Source organism: Dysidea avara, chromosome 3 (genome assembly GCF_963678975.1).
Source record: "Dysidea avara chromosome 3, odDysAvar1.4, whole genome shotgun sequence".
Taxonomy (NCBI): Eukaryota; Metazoa; Porifera; class Demospongiae; order Dictyoceratida; family Dysideidae; genus Dysidea; species Dysidea avara.
This window is the reverse complement of record NC_089274.1, coordinates 2,183,654-2,211,139: the sequence shown is the minus strand read 5'-3', so window position 1 is coordinate 2,211,139 and position 27,486 is coordinate 2,183,654. Positions and strand designations below refer to the sequence as shown.

At 38.4% G+C, this 27,486-nt stretch overlaps 2 protein-coding genes and 1 long non-coding RNA gene across 3 annotated transcripts in view; 2 read left to right on the top strand and 1 right to left on the bottom strand.

Annotated features, from left to right (window-relative positions):
- LOC136248841 (uncharacterized) overlaps nucleotides 1-3,911 on the top strand; it is a 30,100-nt gene extending 26,189 nt beyond the window's left edge. The window contains exons 8-11 of the transcript XR_010697842.1: nucleotides 1,332-2,785; nucleotides 2,833-3,075; nucleotides 3,236-3,407; nucleotides 3,823-3,911. The gene's annotated coding sequence lies outside the window, so the exon portion shown is untranslated. The remainder of the gene's footprint in view (nucleotides 1-1,331; nucleotides 2,786-2,832; nucleotides 3,076-3,235; nucleotides 3,408-3,822) is intronic.
- LOC136248842 (uncharacterized) lies at nucleotides 2,130-10,558 on the bottom strand. The gene is made up of 2 exons (XR_010697843.1): nucleotides 10,171-10,558; nucleotides 2,130-2,392 (listed from the first exon to the last, which is right to left on the bottom strand). It is a non-coding gene; the product is annotated as an uncharacterized lncRNA (long non-coding RNA).
- LOC136248840 (uncharacterized) lies at nucleotides 10,330-25,235 on the top strand. Its single transcript, XM_066040655.1, has 8 exons — nucleotides 10,330-10,557; nucleotides 11,875-12,054; nucleotides 12,852-13,017; nucleotides 14,252-14,412; nucleotides 14,466-14,586; nucleotides 17,214-17,391; nucleotides 20,122-20,376; nucleotides 24,934-25,235. The coding sequence occupies exons 1-8, from the start codon at nucleotides 10,385-10,387 to the stop codon at nucleotides 25,020-25,022; spliced, it is 1,323 nt and encodes a 440-aa protein (XP_065896727.1). The 5' UTR covers nucleotides 10,330-10,384; the 3' UTR covers nucleotides 25,023-25,235.
- Nucleotides 25,236-27,486: the final 2,251 nt, after the last annotated feature.

The window sequence follows — 27,486 nt, the reverse complement described above, 5'->3', positions numbered from 1 at the left end:
TAGCTGCCACCTCACCAACTATATTTCTTTTTTTATAACTAGATATATAGCTTGCCACACTGCTCCTCAAAAGACTACTGTGACTGCTCTATTAAAGTATCTCGATTTGACTGCTCTATTAGAGTATCTCGAGTGAGAGAGGCTTTTTCAAAAGGGGGGTTCCATGGAACCCTTGGAACCCCCTGGATCTGCCCCTGCTTCCCTATTGCTTACAGACATAATAATTATATACTGCTAACTGGATGCCTTTCTGGCATCAATTATACATGCTCTACATTATGCTGGAATAAAATAGGCTGGTCCCTACTTGTAGACTGTTGCAGTAATAAATGATATCAAGAGTTCATAATAGAGAGGACTCTTGATGATATCCAGTGGATAAAATTATAAAAGTGAGATAGATAGGCCTGAGTCAAATATGCTCAAAATTTTGCTCACAATGCTTTCAGGAATTTCCCATAAAAAAATTGCCTATTAATGGCTATTATGCTCTTCAAATTCAGTGTTCCCATTATGCTCTAGGTTAGCAACATTTCTTACAATTAACTGTCTTGGAACATTTTAATCAGTGAATGTTCTATTAGAATATTTCACTACAAAGTGACTGTTCTATTAGACAGTATTAATTTTAAATAGCTATGTACACCTAGTAGATTGCACTCTCCACTGACTGCTTTATTGGGGAGTATCAATATCTTCATAAAATGTGGTGGTGGAACAGGCCAAAGAATACCTAACACAGTGGTGTTTGAAGCATATAATAGGTACGGATGCCATTCATAGGGTCTTGTCTTAGGAAATTTCATAAATGATATTTTAGACAATTAATTTTCATTATATTATTACAAAAAAAACACAAAAGTGACTGTTCTATTAGAATGGTTGACTGCTCCATTAAAGAATGTCAATACCACCATTGTGTTCCACCTATATGTCTCATAACGTAATTGATTTTATTTTTATTAATTTGTGAAAAATTCACTGTGGAGAGTAGGAGGCTAAGAATTCCCCCAACAAATGTATACAACATTACATTACACAAAGGTAGAGTTAAATGTAAAGTGATTTTCAAAAGAAATTGTAGTTTGGTGATGAATCAGGTCATACAAAAATAGCAGTGATATAGTGGTGAGTCTAATGTAAATGGAAAGCCATGAAGTTCAGAAAGGCATCATCTTGGTGATGGTAGAAGGGTTAAAATGGCATAGTAAAAATAAGAACACTACAAAGTTTTTGATATGAAATGCAGTAATAATGTGTAATGCGTTCATGTTATGCAGTATTGTTGGCACGAGCATTTCATGTTTTAATTAAAATTCTTGAAAATCCAGGTTACTGAGGTCAGCTGTAACCTGCTTGCGTGGAGCCAGGTCTCATCGTGGCAGCCCAGTGACTATTGGAGCACTTGACCTTGCAACATCTGAGGGTCAGGTGCGTCCATCACATGTACTTTGATTTGTTGTCTCTTATCTTTTCATTTACTTGTTATATATATTTAAAAATTTTTTTAAAAATCGCATGGTGTGTTTGATCTGATGTTAAGTGTACTTTGTGTGACTCAACTCATCCTACCACAGCTCACATTCTAGGTGGCTGTCCTGTTGCCTTAACACAACAGACATATACATACCGTCACGATCCAGTTCTTCACCTTCTGGTCTCTAAACTCAAAGAAAAGTTTAGTGACAATCCATCTATCCATGTTTTTGCTGACCTTCAGGCTTTACGAGCTAGTGAAGCACCTCAAGCCACTATTCCATCTACCTTACTAATCACACCTTACAGGCCAGATATCGTTGTATATAACTCAGGCAAACCCTCTGTTGCTTTACTTTAACTAACCTGCCCTCTACACTCAAAACACAACATTCAATCTGCTAGGTCTAGAAAACATGAGTATATACAAAATTTACGGATGAAGTGCAATCCGTTTCTGTTTATCGTGCCCTGTTTCTCCTCCTAGAACTGGAATCATTCAGGACATAATGACAATCGACTAGTGACAGTAGCATTCTCTTTAGTACCCCAGGGGAATGTTTTTTGTTTGTTTTGTTTTGTTTTTCAGGAGCATGCACTGCCAGATGTGCCAAGTCATAGACTGTATCTATGCAACACTGCTAGCCACAAAGTTTTGTTACATTCACTATAAACAAGCTAAAGATCCACTGTTAACAGTTACAAAAAATAACCTAAATCTATGATAGCTACAATTCATGACAAAAATAATCTAGTTATATACTAACACAGTAATCTTCTTGCATAGTCACAATAGTCTTCTTGAGCAGCGGCTGAATACAGTGACAGCTGTACAGCCAGAAAGCTACTCCTTTGGGTAAATTGCCTTCAAAGCATTAACGACAGTACTAGCATGTTGTCTTTTCTCTGGCATCAACTAATAAATGTAAAAAACACACACACATTGATTACTGTAATCTAAAATACAATATTTCTGCAGGTGTAAAGAAAAACAAATTGATGTTGTGCTACTTCAGGTGCCCGTGCTGTCCCTTTCTAAATAGGCAACAATTAATATTAGATTTGCAAATATTGTAATCTAGCGTATTTCGTAGTTCATGAATTATTTTGTAAGTATGTTGCTATGCACTGCTGAGGGAGCGTAACTTGAACAAACTGCACAAAAATATCTTCTCAACTGATTTATAGTGTGTGTATCATGTTTTCTCAAGTAAATTATTTAGAGAAAGCCTCAAGGTTGCTCTTTATTTTGTTCGCATAAGCACGGGACACGTCCACGGATAATATATACAGTGCACAACATATATAAGTGAGTTCAATATTGCGATATCACTAATAAATTGAAATATTTCCCAGCTCTACAAAGCAGTACACCTCGAAGTGGTGCTGGACATGACAACATAGTAGAGAGTTTCATGCTGGCATTTTGGAAGTTCGTGAGCAGGAGATAACTACCCAAAACAATGCTGTCCAACAATGCCTCAAAGTTCTTGGCAGCAGCTGATGAATTGCAGCTTCTCAATTCCACCTCCCTTAATAAGGCCACGGTGTGACATGGCAATTTATTACTAAAAGAGCACCTTAGTTATTATGGGAAAGGTTAGTTGGCCTAACTAAACAGGCACTTAAAGGCAGTAACTTTGTTACCTTGCAAATTCTTGAGACCATTGTTGTGGAAGTTGAGGCCACCCCTTAATTAACTTATGTATCTAATACAATGTTACTGATGTTCAGCTTCTAACACCTTGTTGTATGGCAGGCAGATGATGTCTTTACCCCATTCATATGATGAAGACCCACAGGACCCAGGCCATGTCTTATCAAATTCACAAATGAGGAAGTGACGTATCAACCATGCTAGATTGCTGTTACCTTTTCAGATGAGATGGAAGGAGTACCTTGCTATATAAGAGAATTCTGCATGGAATATGGTATGAACATACAGAATATATATCTAATCAAAAACATCCAAGCTGTAAAAAAGGGTGCGGCCTCCAAAAAAGCCAAGGTGAAAAAAGATGTGAAGTCAAAGGTGGCGGCCAAGAAACGGCTAATAACAACAATTCAGGTGAATTTGGTGCCGAATCCTAGTGGATGAGGCAACACAAATTCACCTGAATTGTTATTATTAAAATTTTTGCCATTAACCTACCATCTCAGCCATTTCTTGGCCGCCACCTTTGATTTCACATCTTTTTTCACCCTGGATTTTTGGAGACCGCACCCTTTTTTTTACAGCTTGGCTGTTTTTGATTAGATATCACTTCTTTTTGTAATTTCAAACCTAAAGCCAGCCTATGGCCAGCTTTAGGTATTACTTTTAACTTGTCTTTTTCTTTACCACAGATCTAGAGAGAAGATTATTATGAAGAAGATTTTAATGATTTTTTTTAGCTACATGTAATTTAGGCAATAATTTTTAATTTTGTTGATTGATCATAAAAATAAATCACACAGGTTAAACTGTTTGCAGCTATAGGGAAATGTGTATGTAGTTCTTTTCTACATGGAGCCTCATAATGTAACTGTACTCTTTGACTACATGGTAAATGGTTTGTAGTTGAACTCACCACATAGTGGCTTATTTATAGTTAAAACACTCTACAAAATGTAGCTGAATACTCTCCAGTTTCCAGTTGATCTCTCTACAGGGTGACTTATTTCTAGCTGATTTCTCTACAGGGTGATTTGTTTCTAGCCAATCTCTACAGGGTGAATTGTTTCTATAGCTGATCTTTCTACAGGGTGATTTGTTTCCAGCTGAACTCTCTACAGGGTGACTTGTTTCTAGCTGGTCTCTCTACAGGGTGACTTGTTTCTAGCTACACTCTCTACAGAGTGACTTGAAATGTAGTTGAACACCCTACTGGGTGACTTGATCCAGCTGATTTCTCTACAGGGTGGTTTGTTTCTGGCTGATCTCTCTACAGGGTTATATGTTTCTAGCTGATCTCTATACAGGGCTGCTTGTTTCTACTGAACTCTTTACAGGGTGACTTGAAAAATAGTTGAACTCTTTGCAGGTAACAGGGTAACTTGCCTAACTGATCTCTCTACAGGGGGATTTGTTTCTAACTGAATACTGTGCAGGGTGATTTATTTCTAACTGATCTTTCTACTGAGAGATTTGTTCATAGCTGGATTCTCCATTGGGTGACTTGAAAAGTAGTTGGGCTCTTACGGAGGGTGACTTGATCACGCTGATTTCCCACAGCCTCATTCTACAGGGTGCCTTGTTTCCAGCTGATCTCCCTATAGAGTTATTTTTCTAGTTGATCTCTCTACAACATGATTTTTTCTAGCTAATCTGATTTATTTCTACATGTAGCTGAACACCCAGAGAATAGCCTATGAAAATGTGAGGTAAACCATGAAATTTCATGTAGTTTTCAAGGACACTGCCTATAAGAATTCATGGAGACTGCCTATGAAAATTTGACAATTCATGGCCACTGCAACCATGAAATTTTCTTGTGCCATGAAATAATTTGTCAGTGCTATAAAATTACCATGAAATCATGAGTATTTCATGGCATGGATATTACAATGAAATATCAATGAAATGACTTTCATGGCACTTAAGGGTGCTCTATACAGTTTGTACAAAGCTTCCCAAGACATAGTCTGTTTTGCACTAAAATAATATTATGGTCACTTAATTAGTCTGTGACATGTTGCGGACACATTTTAGTACCCATAAATTAGGTATCCCATAGCAACAAGCGCACGCATCTTGCTATTCTACACCCTCTCACTTAAATTAGAACTACTCCATCATTTTTAATCCAATGGACATGAAATTTTCACACAAGCTACTTTAGCAATTTTGCCAAAGAAGAGCGTTTGCCATTTTTAAATAGCAAGTTCAGATGATGAATAACATGGAAGTAAAGAAAAGGATTTCTGGGAGTGTCAACCCAAAAGATAAATATGTGATGAAGGAGAAGCTAAAAGACAAAAATAAAAACGCACAATGGTTTCTGCTGTTTAGCATAGTGTATCACAAAAGTATCAAGGCTCTAGTGTGTAAACTGTAGGACTAGTTCTAGTATAAAGGGAAAACTGTAACTCATGTTCTAAAGCAAATTTAGCAGTTGGGTTTGGACTAAACTGTGTACTAGTGTTAGCATATATCCAGTAAAAAAGTACAGAACATTTGCTAAAACCATTTGTAAGTTATAGAACAAATTAAATTTCATGGGAAGCCATATAAGCGGACTGTACAGAGCACCCTCAATGGGGATTATTTTACTGTTCATGGACAAACCATAGTTGTTTCATGGCACTGTTCTCTGGTAGTGCTACATGGTGCAGACTTCATTCTATCTGATCTTTCTACAGGGTGACTTGTTTCTGACTAATCTTTCAACAGTGTGGTTTGTTTCAAGCTGATCTTTCTACAGGGTGATTTGTTTCTAGCTGATCTCCCTACAGGGTGACTTGTTTCTAACTGATCCTTCTATAGGGTGATTTGTTTCAAGCTGATCTTTCTACAGGGTGATTGAAATGTAGCTGATCTCGCTGCAGGGTGACTTGTTCCTAGCTGATCTTTCTACAGGTGATTTTTTTCTAGCTGATTTCTCTATAGGTGACTTCTTACTGGTTGAACTCTCTACAGGCTGACTTGTTTCTACCAGAACTCTCTACAGGGTGATTTGTTTTGAGCTGATCTCTCTACAGGGTGATTTGAAATGTAGCTTATCTCTTTACAAGGCTATACTTGTTTCTAGCTGTCTTCTCTACAGGGTGACTTCAAATGTAGTAGTTGAACTCTTTGCAAGATAACTTGTTTCTAGCTGATCTCTCTACTAGCTGAAAGCGTTTGTTTGTAGCTGAACTCTCTACAGGGTTGCTTATTTCTAGCTGAATCACTCTATGAAATGTAGCTGAATTCTCTCCAGGTGGTTTGTTTTTAGCTGATCTCTCTACGGGTGACTTGTTTCCAATTGAACTGTCTACAGGGTAACTTATTTCTAGCTGATCTCTCTACAGAATGATTTGTTTCTAGCTGATCTCTACAGGGTGAAATGTTTCTAGCTAATTTCTCATAGGGTGACTTGTTTCTACCAGATCTCTCTACAGGGTGATTTGTGTTGATCTGATCTCCCTACAGGGTGATTTGTTTCTAGCTGATCTGTACAGGGTGAATTGTTTCTAGCTGATTTCTCTACAGTTTCCAGCTCAACTCTCTACAGGGTGACTTGTTTCTGGCTGACCTCTCTACAGGGTAATTTGTTTCTAGCTGATCTCTACAGGGTGAATTGTTTCTAGCTGATTTCTGTACAGGGTGACTTGTTTCTACCACACTTCTCTACAGGGTGATTTCTTTCAAGTTGATCTCTCTACAGGGTTATTTGAAATATAACCTATCTCTTTACAAGGTTACTTGACTCTCTACAGAGTGACTTCAAATGGATTTGAACTCTTTGCAGGATAACTTGCTTCTAGCTGATCTTTCTACTGAAAGAGTTTGTTTGTAGCTGAACTCTCCACATGGTTGCTTATTTCTAGCTGAAACACTCTACAAAATGTAGCTGAATTCTGTATAGGGTGACTTGTTTCTAACTGATCTCTCTATGGGTGGCTTGTTTCCAGCTGAACTGTCTACAGGGTAACTTATTTCTAGCTGATCTCTCTACAGAATGATTTGTTTCTAGCTGATCTCTACAGGGTGAAATGTTTCTAGCTAATTTCTCACAGGGTGACTTGTTTCTACCAGATCTCTCTACAGAGTGATTTGTGGGTGAATTGTTTCTAGCCGATTTCTCTACAGTTTCCAGCTCAACTCTCTACAGGGTGACTTGTTTCTGGCTGACCTCTCTACAGGGTAATTTGTTTCTAGCTGATCTCTACAGGGTGAATTGTTTCTAGCTGATTTCTGTACAGGGTGACTTGTTTCTACCACACTTCTCTACAGGGTGATTTCTTTCAAGTTGATCTCTCTACAGGATTACTTGAAATGTAACCTATCTCTTTACAAGGTTACTTGACTCTCTACAGAGTGACTTCAAATGGATTTGAACTCTTTGCAGGATAACTTGCTTCTAGCTGATCTTTCTATTGAAAGAGTTTGTTTGTAGCTGAACTCTCCACATGGTTGCTTATTTCTAGCTGAAACACTCTACAAAATGTAGCTGAATTCTGTATAGGGTGACTTGTTTCTAACTGATCTCTCTATGGGTGGCTTAAATTAATTGTTTCCAGCTGAACTCTCTACAGGGTGACTTGTTTCTAGATGATCTTTCTACAGGGTGATATGTTTCTAGCTGATCTCTACTGAGCTCTTTGCGGGGTGACTTGAAGTGTAGCTGAACTCTCTACAGAGTGATTTGTTTGCTGCTGAACTGTCTTTAGGGTGACTTGTTTGTAGTTGAACTCTCTACAGGGTGACTTGTTTGTAACTGAACTCTCTACAGGGCTATTTGCTTTTGATACTAGTTGAAGGGTGACTTGAACTCCCTATGTTGTTAGCTGAATGGTGACTTGATTGTAGCTGAACGTTCTAATAGAGTGACTTATTGCGCAGCTGAATGTTTATTAAGGTGACTGCACTATTAGAGTATCTCGATCGCACACTTGTTACACCTAGTTCACTTTCATAGTGTAGCTTGGTCTGATTCCTTGTAAACTGCTGTAAGATCAGTCTAAAATGATTTATCTACCTCTCTACCTGATTTCAGCTGATTCCATTAACTAGTTTTCCTGGTAGATGTGGCAAGTATTACTTTTTATTAACAAAACTCGATCGTGCGCATTTTACATATGGTTGGAGTTTTTGTTATAACTCCATGACTGGTAGTGCGGTTTCTTTCAAACCACAAAAGGTTTGCACTACAATGGTTATTCCATGTGCAGACCGATTTTCAAGTCATTCCTTCAAACGGTTTACCCTGTGGCCGTGACACAAAATCACTATCAAATTTTTCAAAAATCGCATGTAACTCCCTTGTTCTTTATCCAAAGTGTACAAACTTTGGACTGTAAACATGCTAAATTACGTTCTTACAGCCTTTCACATTTGAAGAAAATCGACTAAAGCATGCGTAAGTTATAGCAATTTTTCTAAGTGGTACGAAAAGAAGAAGAATAATAATAAGAAGATAAAGAAAAATATGAATAAACTGAGACGAACTTTGAAGGTGCATATCTCAGTGATGGCCTGGCGGATTCAGCTCAAATTTGAAATGGGAGGTGCCCCACCCCAAGGGAGTTTCCACAGCAAAAATGGTTAATTTCTGTCCAGCCATTGTCAAGCTACGGATGCGTGAATACGGCATTTTCTTGGTTCCTGTAAAATACACACTTGTCTGTCGCGTGCCTATCGTGTGTCTTGATACAAAAGCCCAAGCAAGTGCAAATGAGAGTGTCAAACACTACTTCCTCGAAGGCATATATTTGTATAAAAATATCACAATAGAAGCAGATATTTAACAAAATGCATGAACAGTTTAACACATTATTGTTTTTAATGGTGCCAAGATTCATGGGTCACTGTTGAGAGCACTTGTTTAAATTGTGTAAATATACCACCAACCCATCAATAAACTTTGGTGATATTTCATATTGTGGCTTCAGGGACATATGTATTAAGAATTTAAAGCATTTACACAGTGTATCCACAGCAAGGGATACAGTCTGAGGCAAGTTAATAGACTACCATCCAATCCATAAACACAGAGCATCACGAAACTCCCCTTTGCTCAAAGCAAACCCATGCCCAGCAATGGGGAGTGTGGTTAAAGGACAAAATTACTTAGGCCACTCCAACAAAATTCCTTGTTTCCCATTTCATTGACCTTAAAAATACATGCGGGTGGGCAGTTCATGATAATTCCACTAATTTTGGAAATTCATAACTAACTTACAGGTAAGAATACAGTAGAAATATTTAAACTAAGAACCTGAACAGTAAAAAGCCAGCTAAAAGGGCTTTCTGAATGCTAAGGCCACTCCAAATAAATTCTCTGTTTCCCGTCCACCACCTGCATCTGGTTACTGCCAGCTCTAAACGTTCCATTATTCCATATTCTTCCATTATTTTCTGGTTATTCTTGCATACTGATAGGCTCAGTAAAAGCTATCTTGAAACAGTGTCAGCTGACGTGTCAGCAGTGCTATCAAGTCAGCACAAATTTCACGTTTGTGTTATTTCTGCAACTTACAAAAGAAGGAACATGCTTTTGTGCAGCCTTTTTGGCTGTGCCAGGCAAATAATGGCTTGAAAAGCTGTAATGAAATAATGGAAATGGACCGCCCGCCCGCATGCAAATATGCCTGAGTCCAGGACGGAATGAACAGAGAATTTATTTTGAGTGGCCTAAACTAGTTACTGCTATGCTGCCTATGCAGTCACAGGATAAATAATGAACATTGACAGCAATAATGAATGATCATGCGGGAAGAGAATCTGCATGCGGGCGGGAAATGGGAAACAATGAATTTCTAGGAGTGGCCTTATAACTCCACCATATATGACGGAGTTTTAAAAACTAAGTGTTTATGAGATCCTCAGGGAGTACTGCACAAGGTTATGCTAAACATAAAGTATTTCCATTAAGTTTAAAATTCTCCCGGAATCGCTAACTATTTAAATGATGAGCATGCCAAAAATTGTGATTCATTGCAGTGAAAATGCAGAAATGTAAATGACCACGGCACCAACAAGTGTCGCAACCTTATCTAATAAAAACTCACCAGGATCATGGTCCCCATCAGCCATAACTCTTACTCTTCACACTAAACCTGAAGGGAAAAAACCCAAACACAGGACGATGAAAGCGATCGCCACACCCACAACCATTTATGGTCCGAGAGTTGGTCTTACACGTGATTAAATTTATAAACATATCGAGTCACGTGAAAAGTTACAATCCAAGCCCACAACAACAAATTCTAGGTGTACGTGATAATGATGCTGGCTAGGATGCTGGTTTATGTCGTAGTGTTTGTTGTGGTTCTGTTAGTACACTCTACAGCTGCTCCTGTGAAGCATGTGAATGTCACTTATGGAGTAGACCTCTGTACCAGACCTTCACCTGATCCGTGTTCTCCTGGAGGAAAATGGGACCCACTGTTGAACAAGTTAGTATACCTCACCTTATATATTATGCACTTGTCAATTTCATGCCCCACCCCCGGGGAGGGTGGGGGAATACAGGGGATTTGACAAATCGTGGTGTCAAATTCCCCACTACTGGGGAAAAATCGGCTATCAAATCCCCACTATGTCCCCACCCCCATGGTAGGGGATTTGACAACACCTCAAGGATGACTAAGCACATATTTCATGCATGCGACTAGTAATAAACCTGCCCTGTAGCTAGTAAAATTATAGCAAGTGCGATTTTATTGTTTAGAAATGCAGCTACCGAAAATTGGTCAGTGAATTGGACAACTGCCAATTGCCTCAGGTGTGGGGACGAGAAGCAATGTCAAATCCCCACCTTGAGTGTGGGGATGCCCAGGGGTATGGGGGTGGGGCATGAAATTGACAAGTGCATTATCTATGGTAGAGGGAATCACCTCAATGGTTATATTAAACACCATCATGATTAGGCCCCTATTTGGTGATTATTAGTTTCTCATCCACCGCCTGCATCCTTCTTAGGCTACCCGCGTGGTAAACCATTATTTACTCTGTGCATGCTCAGAAGAACACGTGATATCAGACCATCATAATTTGCATTGAAACTAGATGACGTTTTTAAAATTAACGCTACAGTGCACTATGCATCGCTGTTTTCCTTGGCAAATTACTGCAGTGGATTCTGTTTTTCAACAGTCAACTGAAATCCTGCTATGGTTAAGTCGATAGAGCATGATTGCAGCTATAAATTTGTAAGAAAGACGATTTGGACAAGGTCTGTACAAATATTATAATGGCCTAATGGTAATGCCCTCCCGCCCTCGCATCATAATAATAATTAGAAAGACTGGATGAGAAACTAATAATCACCAAATAGGGGCCTTATGATGAACAAAATGAAATTAAGTACATGTATATGGATCCTCAGTCAACATGTGGCCACATATCTGACCAACTTGGTGTCGTAAAGTTCATGGAGAATTACTTATTTGCGTATGTACGTTATATAGTGTAGAGTTGATTACCCGAACCTTAATTATCGTAACAATCAGATATCCGAATGCCAAAACAATTGCTCAATTAAAGCATATTTATCAACAGGTGAATGTTCTATTAGAGCAATTGAGCAACACTACATTAATGAATGGCTGTTTGATCGGATGTTATACAGTGTACTTGGCTGCACAAACACTCCAAATATCTGGTGCAGGTCACAGCACTATAGTGTTATGATTTAGTAAAGAATAGTTTTGTTAATCAATTGACAAAATGATGACATATTATTGTTAATTAAATGATGTTATATCCACCAGGTGTCAGGGAGTTGGTGGAGAGGATTGTTACCAGTGCTACTCTGGTGTGCACTGTCAGGAGATGTCTGTCCTGGAGGACTGCCAGATACAATCACTGCACGGCAATCCAGAGGTATTATCAGAGTATTGGACCACCAGTTCATCCTATAATCCATGCCTCAGTGTTCCTGCTGACTATCGGTATGAGGCTACACTATATGTGCTATACTTACAATGGCAGTTACATCATACAGTACAATAGTACTGTATGATAGGGACCACAAAGGTTTGGGCGTGGCCCATGGAAGAAATCACTCAAAACCAGCTTCACTTATCCCTCACAACGATAAAGCAGTATTGGTTAGGTAAAACTAAGCCCTAACAAGCTTTCAAATCGACTTGAAACTCTTTCACCAAGTTGCTATGAAAATTTTTTTTTTTTTAATTGTTAAACAGAATTTTCTAGTGACTGATTTACTGAGAAACTGGATGATACCTTCAGACAAGCGTAGCTCAATAACGGCTAAGGCTATGGGCTTAATTTTTTCACTGTTCGGCGTTGCTTCAGCCGGACACGTACCTTTTGGCATACCTCAGTTCCATTTTTTTGTGTACTTGTACATACATACATACATACATAACTGGGTCACATTTTGTCCGGCCACTTTACACATTATCCAGGTCTGATCCGGATTGGATCACATGTGAAACAAAGTAATTAGTTGGACAATGTGGGAGTGTATTAACATGTCATAGTCTATTCCTGCTGCAGCTCAGTTTCTTTTGTGACCCACACCCACTAATCAAGATTGCTGTCTGTAGGCATATATCAGTAGAATTGATATGCATGAATCCATATCTGTTGCTGTCTGCAGGCTTACAGTACATGAAGCCATGCCCACTAATTGATTGTATTGTAGTAGTCTAGATTCTTTCATGAGTGTGTGTATGTTCGTTCGTTCATTGGTGTATGCATACAATTTCTCTCCACTATATAGTCCAGCCTATCAGAATACACTACTCCCACCAGTTGAGGCAGCTATCAGACAATTACACAAGACTGTTGGTAATGCTGACACTGATGGTTACACTATTGTTCATGGAGTGGGAGCAACAAATGTACTATACATGACCATCACTGCTTTGTCAGAGAGTATTATTGATGTGAGTGTGTGTGTGTGTGTGTGTGTGTGTGTGTGTGTGTGTGTGTGTGTGTGTGTGTGTGTGTGTGTGTGTGTGTGTGTGTGTGTGTGTGTGTGTGTGTGTGTGTGTGTGTGTGTGTGTGTGTGTGTGTGTGTGTGTGTGTGTGTGTGTGTGTGTGTGTGTGTGTGTGTGTGTGTGTGTGTGTGTGTGTGTGTGTGTGTGTGTGTGTGTGTGTGTGTGTGTGTGTGTGTGTGTGTGTGTGTGTGTGTGTGTGTGTGTGTGTGTGTGTGTGTGTGTGTGTGTGTGTGTGTGTGTGTGTGTGTGTGTGTGTGTGTGTGTGTGTGTGTGTGTGTGTGTGTGTGTGTGTGTGTGTGTGTGTGTGTGTGTGTGTGTGTGTGTGTGTGTGTGTGTGTGTGTGTGTGTGTGTGTGTGTGTGTGTGTGTGTGTGTGTGTGTGTGTGTGTGTGTGTGTGTGTGTGTGTGTGTGTGTGTGTGTGTGTGTGTGTGTGTGTGTGTGTGTGTGTGTGTGTGTGTGTGTGTGTGTGTGTGTGTGTGTGTGTGTGTGTGTGTGTGTGTGTGTGTGTGTGTGTGTGTGTGTGCGCGCGTTCATTCATTCATTCATGCATGGGTGTGGTACAGCATAGCCAATGGCCTGGTAATCGAAAGTTTTCATCTTTGATGTCCAGTTGCTGTTGTTGTTGTAGTTTGAGTGTGAAACTTGCTCCAGTATATGCAGCTGTGTAAATGAGGACCTGCTGACCTAGCTGGTGCCAAGCCCACCCCCTGTAACATCAACAGGTACTTCGTATTAACCAAATTCCAACTGTCCCAAGTCTCACACAGCACATGAAGGTCCAGATGGGACTTTGGGTGCCCACACCTTCACCTGTGGGACATGGCACAGCCTACTACTAGTCCTGCCCCAGAAGTATTTGTCTGTGCTGACTCACAGCACCTGAGTAGCGCAGAGGTGTCCCAGTGCTGGTTCACTGGATAGGCATGGCCATGCTACCATGGTAGCCGAATGTTTTGCTTTTTTGCATTGTGTGTGTGAATCAGGACACTCTAATACAGTAAAAATTACCTTGGCTGTTTTCTTGTTGGAATAACTGAAGTTTTTACACAATATGTATATACAAGGTGTAGGTATAAAATTCTTTATTTTGCTATGTCCAAGGTTCGGGGATGTTTACTACTTTATATTCGGTAAATGGCATGTTTTGTCTTTTTAATGTTGTTGTTTTTTAATATAACAGAAATGTGTCAAGGCTGGAAGAAAGGACTGTCCTTCAACAGTGGATGTGTTTGTACAGGCACCATTTTATGGTGCATATTCTAACATCGTCGGGTCAATCTCTACAGCAAACTGGAACCCACAAGCGAATGTGTCATCTGAGTTCACCATCGAGATAGTGACGTAAGGAGACAATCATTACTTCACAGTTACTATACAAATGTACACTGTACTAGGCACCCCAATAATCCTAATGGTGAACTGAGGAAGCCACTGGTCAGTGACAGGTCTCATGTGATGTATGATATGGTGTACTACTGGCCTATGTACACCAACGCTAGTGTGATGATGACTGAGGTGACTTTATGATGTAGCCCTGATCATAAAATAAATTTTAATACTGGTTGACATTTAATCAGTCTATACCCAGGGGCGTAGCCAGGGGGGGGTTCAAAGGGTTCGGACGAACCCCCTTTTCAGAGTTAAGATTTTAAAATCGTGATACTGGTTAACTAGAACTGAATTAACTTACACAAATCCACTGAAATGGGTAGCTGCAGGTCTTCAGGCAGAGGAATTCAAGTACCTCTACTCGCTATTGCGAATGAATTTATAAGAATACACATGTTTACACGTGTACACGTGTTTACATGTGCACACCTGACGGCCGCTGTGGAGATTCTATACTTAGGGCAGAGCCCCCCTTTTGGAAATCCTGCCTACGCCCCTGATACCCATGACTTAGGAATTAAATGTCCACTAGTTTATCTGCAAGTGTAGGCAACCTCTCTTGTTTCACTACTTTTTTTTTCTATGATCTCTAATCAAATATATTAAAAATTATAAATTTAAAAATAAAGTAGGGATCCAAGCGATAAAAAGTAGTGAAACAAGAGATGAATGATGGTAGCTATTACAGCATAGCTCATTGGGAAATCCCTACTTTGGCATTCAACTATAATTGTTATACCATGCCAAAGTAGGGATTTCCCACCAAGCTATGCTGTAATAGCTACCATCATTCATCTCTTGTTTCACTACATTTTATCACTTGGATCCCTACTTTATTTTTAAATTTATAATTTTTAATATACTAGTCTGTTTAGTTTTTTTGTTAAAGCATACAGCTAGCTATAAACATGTGACTGTTCTATTAGGGTGACTGCTGTGTTAGAGTATCTCGAGTCAGCCTGCAAAGATGTGCACTTGCCCAAAAGGGGGGCATGGTTTCAAACGATTATTAGAGTACCTCGAGTCAGCCTTCCAACTTAAAGGTGTGTGGTCACTGAAATACAGCTAGTGTAAGAGGGGTGTGTCATCGTGGTTTCAATCGATAGATCGATAATGCGTAGAATGAAGAATGGACGTGATCTTGTGACCTATCGTGAAAGCTATCTAGTACCAGTACCTCCGTACAGTAGCGTAGTCTCAGCTCCTTAAATAATCTTGTGGCATCTATTAAGCTGCTTAAAGTAAGTGTTCGTATAGAAAATTAACGCTTCGATATGGTTTTGTTGGATGAAGAAGACAAGCAACCTGATTGAAGATAAAAGAAAAGACAAGGCACAGAGGGCACACACTCGTCGGAACCCCAAAAGGCACATCCCACTGGTGAGTTTGTTATTGTGGCATAAAATGGTGACAGTGCACTGCTTCATTTGGCCTCTAGGCTTGCAACTGTGGTCAGTCAGTCGGGCAGTCAGTCTAAATTCAAGTTTTGGCAATTTTTTTTAAATTCTGTATCCGGCCACCTGTAAGAGTTTCATTGAATTTAATACTGTTTTATGTATTATATGGACCAGTACTATTCTGTAAAGGTGATTTTCATCTCGTAAGATATCTCTAGGATGATTTTTAAAGGCGAAATTTTGGGCGACACGTGAAAACTTCACTTGGATTCCTACTTAAACGGTACGACTGTACCGTTTGATTTTCCTTGTACTTGTTTACTTTTTTGTAACATTATCATGACTGGTGAACCCATGCATACTGTATCAAAAGAAAGGATGGCACCTGAGTTATGTTTTTGTCTGAATGCGTGCCCCAGCTATCAATCATTGACTCAAAAGTGAAGTGGCCATTTTACTTCACTTTTAGCTTTGTTCAGCCTGTTACACAGCATTGCAAATGAAAAAAAGTAAGAGAGCGCCTTTGCAATCAATCCAATCACCACAGAAATTACAAACAATTTCCATTTACAAACATAGGGAAGCCATTGCTACCGTGAATTGACACCTTGAGCTGTCAGCAAAAAGAAATGGGACATAAAAAGAGGACAAAGGTAAGTCCATGATGTACCCATTGTACGCACTGCGGTATGCCAAAAGGCATGTGTCGGAACAAAGTGATGTCGAGCAGTGAAAAAATCGAACCCGTAGCCTTAGCCGTCATCGAGTTATGCTTGCCTGCAGGAATCAGGCAGGCAGGCAGATAGTTAGTAGAAAATTCCATTGAATAAAGAAAATTAAAACCTATTGGTAGCATTTAGGGTTATACTGAAGGCACTTTTGGGCTTGGTTATGCCTAACCAATACTGCCAAGGCGCTAGGATGGCATTGTGAAACTGGTTTTTGGGTGATATTTTTGGCCAGAAAGATTAATCCAAATCTCCATGACCCCTAATATACTACTAGTATTTTAAAAAATTGTTAATTTAAAAATGAAGTAGGGATCTATGCAATAAAAAGTAGTGAAACAACATATGAATGAAGGTATTGCAGCATAGCTCGGTGGGAAAGTCCCTACTTTGGCATTGAACAAAATTACAGCTAATGTACTAAAGTAGGGACTTTTCCATCGAGCTATGCTGTAATGCCATCATTCATCTCTTGTTTCACTACTTTTTATTGGATCCCTACTTCATTTTTAAAGTAACAATTTTTAAAAAATACTGGTTTGTTTAGTTTTTTGTTGTAGCAGGGGTGGGAAAGAAATTTGTTGTACATTTTGTAGTACACTGATTGTCTTGTTTTGTATATTTCTAGGACCTTATGATATTTAGTGCTTCCAAACATTGTGGTCTTGCTGGTACCCGGTTTGGTTGGGGTCTGGTGAAGGATGCTAAACTGGCTAATAGCATAATGGGAGTGGATTTTGGTGTTTTGATCACACCACCAGAGGACTCAATGTTGCGAGCATACAACACCATTAGCTCTGTACTAAGTGAGTGAGTGTGTGATGAGTATGTGTTATGAATCATACCTGTATTTGCCCTGTACACATATGGTTCATACCACACTGTACAGGAGACAACTCACTTGTCTCATGTGTGTATTGTGATCCCATTTGCATATTGGAGACATGCATGGGCAGCTGGTAAGTGTATGGAGCAACTTTAACTCCATGGGTCTTACTCTGCTCCTGCATACCTTGTTGCTGTTTGAACATAATAAACTTCCCTTGCCTGCTACAGTAGCATCAAGGATGGCATGTGATGGATAACTAAGTGTACATAGTGGTTTTGTTTGTTTGGTTTAGTTTGAGTGTCTTTGCTTTTCTCTTTGCTAGAAATTTCTCCTCTTATCCAGGGCTAGTATACTATTAATGTCAGCCATGTGTGTGATAGCCAAGCAAGCAGCAATGCAATTCTATGCTGGTTTCTCCATTGGTTGCATTATGTTGGCCTACAGTAACTTTGCTCTATAGCTATAACTTCTCACCACAACAACGCATATCCTTCCAGTTTGGACCATTCACTAGAGGAGACTTTATTCTCTTTGAGGCCCCAGTTGTTAGTAAATCGAACTAGCAGGCCTCAAGTTATGAGCAAACAGTAGCACCTATAACATCCATGGTTTCAGTCTAACCTGAATAACTCATTAATGATGTATTCAATCTCCATAAAATTTGTCACAAGTTGTTATCCAGTAGTTGAATATTCCATAGAAACCTCAAAGTGACAGGGTAATTCTCTAGTAAGTTATTTATTGGAATGTGTGAACTGTTTGAAAAATGGTCATTGACTAAAGTACTGCTGTTCAACAAATTCATGCATAACTCATAATGTGTTGGTGTGATTGTCTTACAACTTGGTACCCAGAGAGACCAAAGGAGGCTCTGTTGAATAGCCAAACCAAAAGTCCGTGTGATGTTGTTATGAGGAATGGCAACTTAGTTACCAAAATACACTCAAAAATTAGTTTTTCTTATCTTTGTAATCAAACTGTCCAGCAATACTTGATTCCTATTGTTGTGTAGGTTGAATTGCTACTTTTTTTTATTAGTAAGATACTTATTGCTTATTGGCCTATGGATATAAGGAATGTTTCGATGACTGTTCTATTAGAGATAGTGACTGGTCTATTTATAAGAGTGTCTTGATCTTGGCTTCATGCAATTCTCAAACCTTTTACCCCATCATTATAAATATTTGGAAATAGCTAGCTACGTATATCGCAATGGCAAGCTAACAAGTAGTAGAACACTTTCAAGTGAAAGGCTTATTATCTTAATGGCTTTAAGCAACTGTCTCATACGTGTATGGGCACCCTGTATGTATATAGAACCCTTGCTTTAAGTGGCCCATATGGGTGTATGCATACAGGTTATACCATATGCATATGGGTCTATTATGTGTATGGATTAGAACATGTGTACAGTATATGTATATGTTAAAGTATAGCCGCGAGTGCTATATGAAAAATAAAGTACGAGGCGCGTGGCCGAAATGCTAATAAAGTACTCGGCGAAAAATAGCATCGAGGCCAAGTGCCGAGTACTTTATTTTTCATATAGCACTCGCGGCTATGCTTTAAATGATTTATGGAACTTTCTACTCGTGTAGCTTCACCATACACTAGAACTCGTAATTAACATGCATTGCACGAACTATTAGTAGCCTGAACACACACAAACCAGTTTAACAAAGTAACTCACGCGTAGTTCACCATAGTTTGGCATGGTAGACGTTCATTGCGTCTTTTGGCAGGTTTTGCTCGCAACCCACAATCGATTCTATTGGTGAAGTATTTCTGTGATATCTCCAGGACTTGTCCGTTTACATTAACAAACGTAACAGCAATGTTACCTTCTCCCACCCATCATCGAAGCGTTTAGGTATGTCTATAAAAGCAATACAGTGGTAGAACTTGTATTGGCTGGGGTGATTGATCACTCAGCACGGCGAAGCTATCAGCCTTCACCGGCTTGGGTGATTATTCGTACTGGCGCGAGCCCCGCAGGCTATTAGCCTGCACTAGAGCACGTGGGCAACTGTGCTTTATTGCCCACAAAGAGTGCTTTATTGCCCACAAAGAGTGCTTTATTGCCTTCAAAGAGTGCTTTATTGCCCACAAAGAGTGCTTTATTTCCCACAAAGAGTGCTTTATTGAATGAATAAAGCACTCTTTGCGGTGCAATAAAGTACTCTTTGTGGTCGATGCAGCTGTTAGCCGGCTGAGAGTGTACTTTATGACATTTAAAGTACACTTTTTCCTTTGATCCCCACGCAAAGTTGTATAATAGATTGTAAAGGGTCACTGTACTTTGTTTTCTGTAAAATAGTTTATATTAATTTTGTGACAATTATTATATTTTTCTACAGTGCTTTTGTGTGAAATCGACATCTTTACAAACGTTTGCATGCAAAACTTTGCAGTCACTAGGTCAGAATGTCCTTACTAGACTTTATATTGCATACACAGGAGAAGGGAGGAATCTATAGATTTTTATTGTACTTTTTTGGTATTTTGTTTATCACATTAGCAGTAAATTATGTAATTAAAAGCAAATTACACCGTGTTCTGTAATTACGTAACTCTATGGATCAACTGATTATTGATTTGAAAAATCCAATAGAGTAGCCAGCAGGTTGTAGCTATAGGATTATTTGATTAACATAACTTTCTGAATTATTTTGCTTCTCTTCGCATATTATTGTTATGTACTTTACAGAGGAGGATCCCTCTCCAGCCAGTGGCATGTTACCCTACCATGAGTTTGGACGTAAGAAGATTTTTACTGCATTTAGTCGTCTCTCTGAAGCCATGAAGGATTGTACGGAAATTGACTTGTTGAATGATATTGAACACTCTCCTGGTGCCTATGCCTGGATGAAATGTGCTGATGGTGTGAAGTGTTTGGACAAGGTGAAGGAGTTAACAGGAATAGAGGGAACCTCTGGTAGTGGATACGGAGCCACAGATGATTGTAAGTTGGTAGTTAGCTTTTAGTGCATGTCCTATACCATTTTTTGGTAACATTCTTGGGTTAGTAGAATTCTAGGGACACGGTAATGGGATGGGAACAGAAAGCGTGAACAACAGAAAATGCCTGATAAAAATCACCATGTCAATATATGAGGTGAACTTTGTACCAAAATGCCTTTTTTACAGCATTGCTGGATCCTTCACTAAAATGAGCACTCTGGTATAGAGCAGTCACTCTGCACTAAAACACTCTAATAGAGCAGTTTAAAACTAATAACCATCCCATCAGGGTCCTGGCGTGCTTTCAAAGCCTGTGAATTTGATGACTAGCCGGCTACATAAACCAAGTGACTTGTCAGCATGCACTGAAAAAGTTCTCTCTTTAAAATGTAAATATTTTAAAGGATACAGATGAAAAAGTTTACTAGTTAAGTAACAATGTAGGTTTGGGAAATTGCACCTGCAATCTCAGTGTAAGAAGTCACATGATACAGTATGTGGCACCTTGTCAAGCAGTGAGGAGGCTAGAGATGCTACAAACTGCCATGAGTGGAGGCATGTTGCATATATCCTGTCATATCCTGAGGCTGCAAATGCAGTCTTCCAAACTGATATACAGATGCTGTCAATTATTTAGAATAGCTATACCTCCTTGTCTTTAATAGTTTAAAATATCTTTCAGAATTTATGTGAGTAGCTAACAAATAGCCAAGGCTTTCAATGCAAGACCCTGGACGAATAGTTATCAATAAAACAATTCTTGACTGCTCTATTAGAGTGTGTATATTTGATCATTTTAGTGGAAGGATCCAGTAATGCTGCAAAGGTGTAACATCCAACCAGTAAATTGACACGATGACCTTTTTCCAACATTACTAAGTACACGTATAGGAGAATGGTGGAATTCTAACAGAGTGTTCTAGGGAACAGGAATGGAAAGCAGGAACAGGAACAACTAACAGAAAATCAGCCAATGATCATTAGACACTTAATGCACAAAGATTTAAGTATTCTCACAGGTGCATATGATATCATAGTGTGGTTGAGTATGCTGTGCATAATATTGTGTTTTAATTGGTGGTGCTAGAATATCAGGGATGTCAGAAATCATAGGTGTAAAAATGTGGATATTAGCTATGGAAAAGGCTATTAACTATTGATTTAAATGTGAACCTGTGATATGTTGTATGGTACTCCCTTGATTATCCAACCCCCTTCAGACCAAGGTATGTTTAGGTAATCAAAAAGTTCAAAGCCCATTCATTTTTATACAGAGCCTGTTCAAATACTCTAATATAAAGGTAAAATACTCTAATAGAGCAGTCATTTCTACTGTTCAGATAACCAAGTGTTCAGATAGTAGAGGTTCAGATAATAGGGGTTTGGATAATTGAGGGAGCACTGTATAGGACTTTAATATCAGCTATTTACATTAAAAGTATTAAGAGGTCTAGTGTTACTACCGTATAGCATTAATTGCAAAAGCTAAAAACATTTATATAGACCAAGCTTCACAACTGGAAGTTTAGTATTACAAGTTACAAGGAAAAATTAAGAATTTTAGGGATTATAGAAATAAAAAAGTGAAACAAGGGAAGTCACCCACACCTGAAGATATACTTTTGGCATTTAATCCCATATTTAGTCTATACCCATGACTGAATTAGGGTCCACCAGTATATCATCAGGTGTAGGTGACCTCCCTTGTTTCACAACTTTTTTATTTTTATTTCTATGTATAAGTTAGGAACCTAGACCAAGGCTCTTCGTGGTTTTAGAAACCGAATGAAGCGAGGTTTCTAAAACACGAAGAGCCGAGGGCGTGGTTCCTAACCGACTTAGAAAATGTGGGTGTTATATATATCGCTATGTAGGTGGAACCATTGTGGGGTTGAGTTATATATCGTTTCAAAATCGTCACAGTGTTAAAACAAGTCATGCGACCATGGCCAGTAGAGAAGATTGAACATGTTTTCGAATTAAAGCTTGTAACTAGCTACATTATCGCTGCTTCTGTTAGCTGGTGGATCAAACAAAGAGTGATAGCTACTGTGACAATAAAGTTAAAGCCAGCACTGCCAAGGGTTTAAAGTAAGTGGTAACATTGTTGTCAATGGTTAAAAATACTTGACTAAGCCAGTATATACACGATTTCACACCTAAATAACTTTTTTTACAAGAAACAAATAAACATTCTACAAGAAAGCTTACCTATTTAGTTCTTTTAATAGGAAGTCTGCTTAAAGTACAGTAAAAGCATATTAAACAGGCTTGAAACATTGACGGGCATTAAATAGACCTCCATTATATTTCTGGAATTCTCTGCTTATGATAGCAAACGTACCTTCAACGTTATAGTCTAGCTCCCATAATCGAATTGGCGTAGGTGTGCTTATAAAAGAAATGGAGTAGGTCAAGCTCTGTTGGTCTATGGGCTCTTAGCCTGTATATACTTTGCAGAGATGGCATAGCAAATCAATGATCAAAAGTGAGATTTGCAATGCTGAGGTCTATCTGCTAGCAGGTTTCTAACTTAGTTAGAGACCTGCTAGCAGGTTTCTAACCATTTTAGAAACCTACTAGCAGGTTTCTTCATGGTTTTTAAAGACCTCATTATCTGCCAAAGATCAAAGCATACTATGCATAGCATTTTCTAAGTGATGTGAATGCCTAAATTATACCCAGGAAGTGTGTACCTCAGTATTAAGTTAATTTTACTCAAACTTTTGCTTGCAGTAGAGCTACAACTGAAGGGGTCAGTGGAAAATGGGGTAACCCAAACTTGAAAAATAAAATTGGTGTATGGTGGGCATTAAATAGAATTTTCTGACATTCCTGAATTGCTGTAGACTAATGTAAATTTAAATTTGGTTGTGACGTGAACTTTGAAGTCCTGTTGTTAAATTTTGTGGAAACGTTATTAACATGCCTAACCAAGCAATTTTGTTTTGACAAAATGTTAAATCTCAAAATGTGGGTTATCCCCTTTTCCACTGACCCCTTCAACTGCTTTAATACTCTTTGTTGACCACATTATTACAGTGCCCACATAATTTGCACATGTCTTAATAATTATTGGTTTAGCTTGCATGCAATTCTGCTGTTTAGTTAACCCCATTACTAGGCTTTGCTATGAAATGGTCCTGCTTGTATGGCAGTTACCTATGCTAGTTTATAATAATAGCACAATGAAAATAAGGAATAGTGATCATGCCTCAGTCTTGGTAGACCAGAGGCTAACTTAAGATACTCTAATACAGCAGCCACCCTAGTTACACATGTATAGCTGTATGCAATAACCCAAAAAAAACAAAAAAAACTAAACAGTCTCAGTAGCGGATCTAGAAATTTTCAGAGGGGATTTCAGGTTCTGGAAGTTTTCAATAACTGTGATCCCAGACTGAAAAGTGTATATAGTCCAGCTGGGGTGAATGTCAGTGGCCTATAGCTACATAGATCTATAGCTTAAACTATCATATACCCGGAAATTTTCACAGTATGTATATTTCACAGTTTTGTCCTTAGTCAAGATTTTCTCGTTTTAAATTTCACAGATGCTTTTTAGCCCAGAATTTTCGCGTTTTAAATTTCACAGATTGCTGCTGAAATTTTTGTTCTCAACCACACAGCTACGAAGGGTCTGCATTGATATATTTACTTCAATCATCGTACAGAGTGCTAAAGCACGTCTGAACCAAGTAGCACAGTAGTGGCAATCTCTGTATGAGGCATGCAGTAGGCCAGCTTCATTCGTGAGCTATGCCCATTTTAAAATCGGAAAAGTGTGATACAGTTTGTAAGCATATGTGGAGTTCACATATGCCTACAACACTATCACACACCAGGAGCCACACTGATTTATTAGTTTATTAGTAAGGTGAGTTGAAGTTTGTAGGACTTACATAAATTTTCACGTGATAAAATTTCATAGTAGCTTTACTGACCGTGAAAATTACGTACCGCGAAACTTTCTGGGTATACGGTAGCTAGCAATGAATCAGTAAACATCACTGCACAACATTGTTTGACAGTTGAATCTTACCAATGAAACAAAACAGCACTTGTACTCATTAAAACGATAATTATTTTTAGAGACATTTAACACATTTAAATGCCGTAATGGCATTTTCAGCGATTTCAAAGGCAAAAGCAAGTCCCAATATAATACACTATGCATAACTCCTGATGATTTTATCACCCACACGAATCATAAATAAATTTTGGGTACACGCACTATTTTCAGAGGGGGTTTCAGCTGAAACCATTGCAACCCCCCTGTATCCACCACTGAATCTAGTATATTATAAGGGATCCAAGTGATAAAAAGTAGTAAAGTGAGAGATGAATGATGGTATTACAGCATAACTTGTCAGGTTACTTTAGCATTCAACAAAATGATTGCTATATCATGCCAATGTAGGGATTTTCCCGCTGTAATACCATCACTCATTTCTTGTTACTATTTATTCCTTAGATCCCTATATACTTCACTTTTAAATTATTAATTTTTAAGTATGCTAGTAATCAGTATTTAATACTTGTGACTGTGTTTGTTCAGATTTGAGATTCTCAATGTTCCTGCATTCTGTGGAGATGGATATCCTGATCCAGAAAATGACCAAATTGTGTAGTGCAGCAAACTGGTGAACACCTGTGTGGCTCTCCTGCATTGAATATACCTTGTAACAATGTGTGACTGTTGATAGATTGTATATGTAAAGTAAATGTATATATAATTTGTTACTGTACCAATATAAAACAAGTGTACCACAAATGACTGTTCAGTTAGGATTGATAGCAGTTGTATTTTCTATTAGAGTAGTTGAACAACATACTATAAATAAAGAGTTTCAAATAAGACCCATTATAGCTGTACCACAATGCTGGCTAAGCTACTATCATGGGTATGGTACATTTGGGCTAGAATTACATTTAGCAACTTACAGCGTGGTTTGTCATGATTGTCGTTAGGTTAACTGCAATATGTACTCCGTAAATATGTGTGCATGTAAAACAAAACTTTTGGACAATTGTGGAAGTGAAAACTTTAGTTCAGTTCTACAATTGACAAACTATGTGAGCTTGACTATCTTATATTCACGAAGTCTCACATAGTCAGACTGTTCTGTATGAATAGTGCTTATACAGCAACATTACAGGATAAGGGTTTTCACTCTGGCCTGTAATACCTAATGACCATTCTATTGGAATAGTTCTTATTAACTGACTTCTCTATTGCAATTCAGTACCAAGAGCATGAGAAATTTAGACTTCAGGTAAGCACAGACCAGCAGTGGGGCTGGGCCATAAGGCTGCTCAGAAGGTATGTCAGGTCAGGCTTGCCCACTCTTGAAAACATAGTTCTATCATAGCTAGCTACATCTGACTCTGAGCAAGAACCACTAAATTCCCCCCTCCTATGTACACATGATACGATGCTTTTTACAAGACCAGAGTTTGTGTGCTGATAAAAGAAACAACTGATTGATGTTTGTTATGCAACAGGTTGTATAGCTAGCTACGTACAATTACTGGACTGGACTGGACTGCTGAACTCATGCTACTACTCACTTAAGACCGTTTAGGCTTTTAATGTCAGGATCGATGTTGAACTATAGCTATGGTGCTATGCATAAAATATTGCTACGCTGAATGTATGTGCAGAATATACTTGCACTTAACAACCAGACTCTATGATAGACTAGTCGACACTAAAAAGTTACTTTCTTTAAACCATTATATAAACATTTTAAAACTACAACTATTAAAAATGAAGAAGTTTACTAAGTATTCTAGTTAACTATCAGTGCCTGTACATAGGTTTGGGAAACTGTACCTGACGACTTAGGATAAGAAGTCACATATATGTGGTATACTTGTCAGGCTGAAGTAGTCCCAATGAGGAGGCCAAAGACATTATGAACAGCGGCATGCAGCCTAACAAACATGCTGATGCTAATTTCAATCCTAGTCCTATATCCTAGTCTATGGAGCTAATGTATGCTGGATAGCCTATAATTTCAAGACTACTTTCAATGCAAGTCCCTGGAGGAATAGTGATTAATAAAACAATTCTTAACTGCGCAGTTGGAGTATTTTAGTGCTGTGGGACTGCTCTATTAGGATTTCATTAAGGATCCAGCAATGCTGTAAAGAAGCATTTTGGTATAAAATACAACCTGCATGCACTGTATATTGACATGATGACTTGTATCAGGCATTTTTCATTAATTGTCCCCACTTTCTATTCCTGTTTTTGTAGAACTCTCTACTTACCAACAGTTTCCTATAGTCTACATGTACTTAGTAAACAGCCAATGGTCATTAGACACTGGGACCACCTAAATACATATTCTTACATATGCATATAATCTATAGTAATGTGGTTGAGTATATATGCATAATTAATTGGTGGTGCTATCAGGGATAAAGGTGGTATGCATGGACTTGAATATTCAAAGCCTTCTAGCTACTAGCTAGCTAAAATCATAGCTGCAGGGTGTCTGTTAACTACAGTGTTTAACTTTTTTGTCCCTTTGTAGTTGGAAGGTACTACAGGTTACTGAAAACTGTCAATTAATATGCATTTATGAAATGTTGTACATGTATATTAAATGTTTTGATTTTAAATATGATAATTATGTATGTGACTGTCTCAGCAATATACCTGCCTAGTTCACACAAGCAAGCATTTTGAGAAAAAAAATTAAAAAGTGTTGAAATTACACATGCTACAATAAAAAATATATGCAAGTTTTAATCAAGCCATTACTTAGGATAGTATGTCGCAAACCTATGCACCATCTTATACGTGTACCCGCTAATGGAGGTGAGTTCAAATATCTTAGTTTTGTTTTAATAACCCCAACGGTATGTGTATCATGTGCATTTGATGATGCAGTAGACATAAATAAGATCATTATTTCTTTATATAAAATGATATATGTATGTCATGGACAAAGTGTACAAAAAGGCAAACTCTGTAATAAATTTTGTAAGGAGAAATTTCACAAACAGCTCATGTAAAATCAAAGAAGATCTGTATCTTACATATGTCAAATCCACTTTGGAATATGCAGCTATACAGCTTGGGAATCTTACAGCAGGCAGT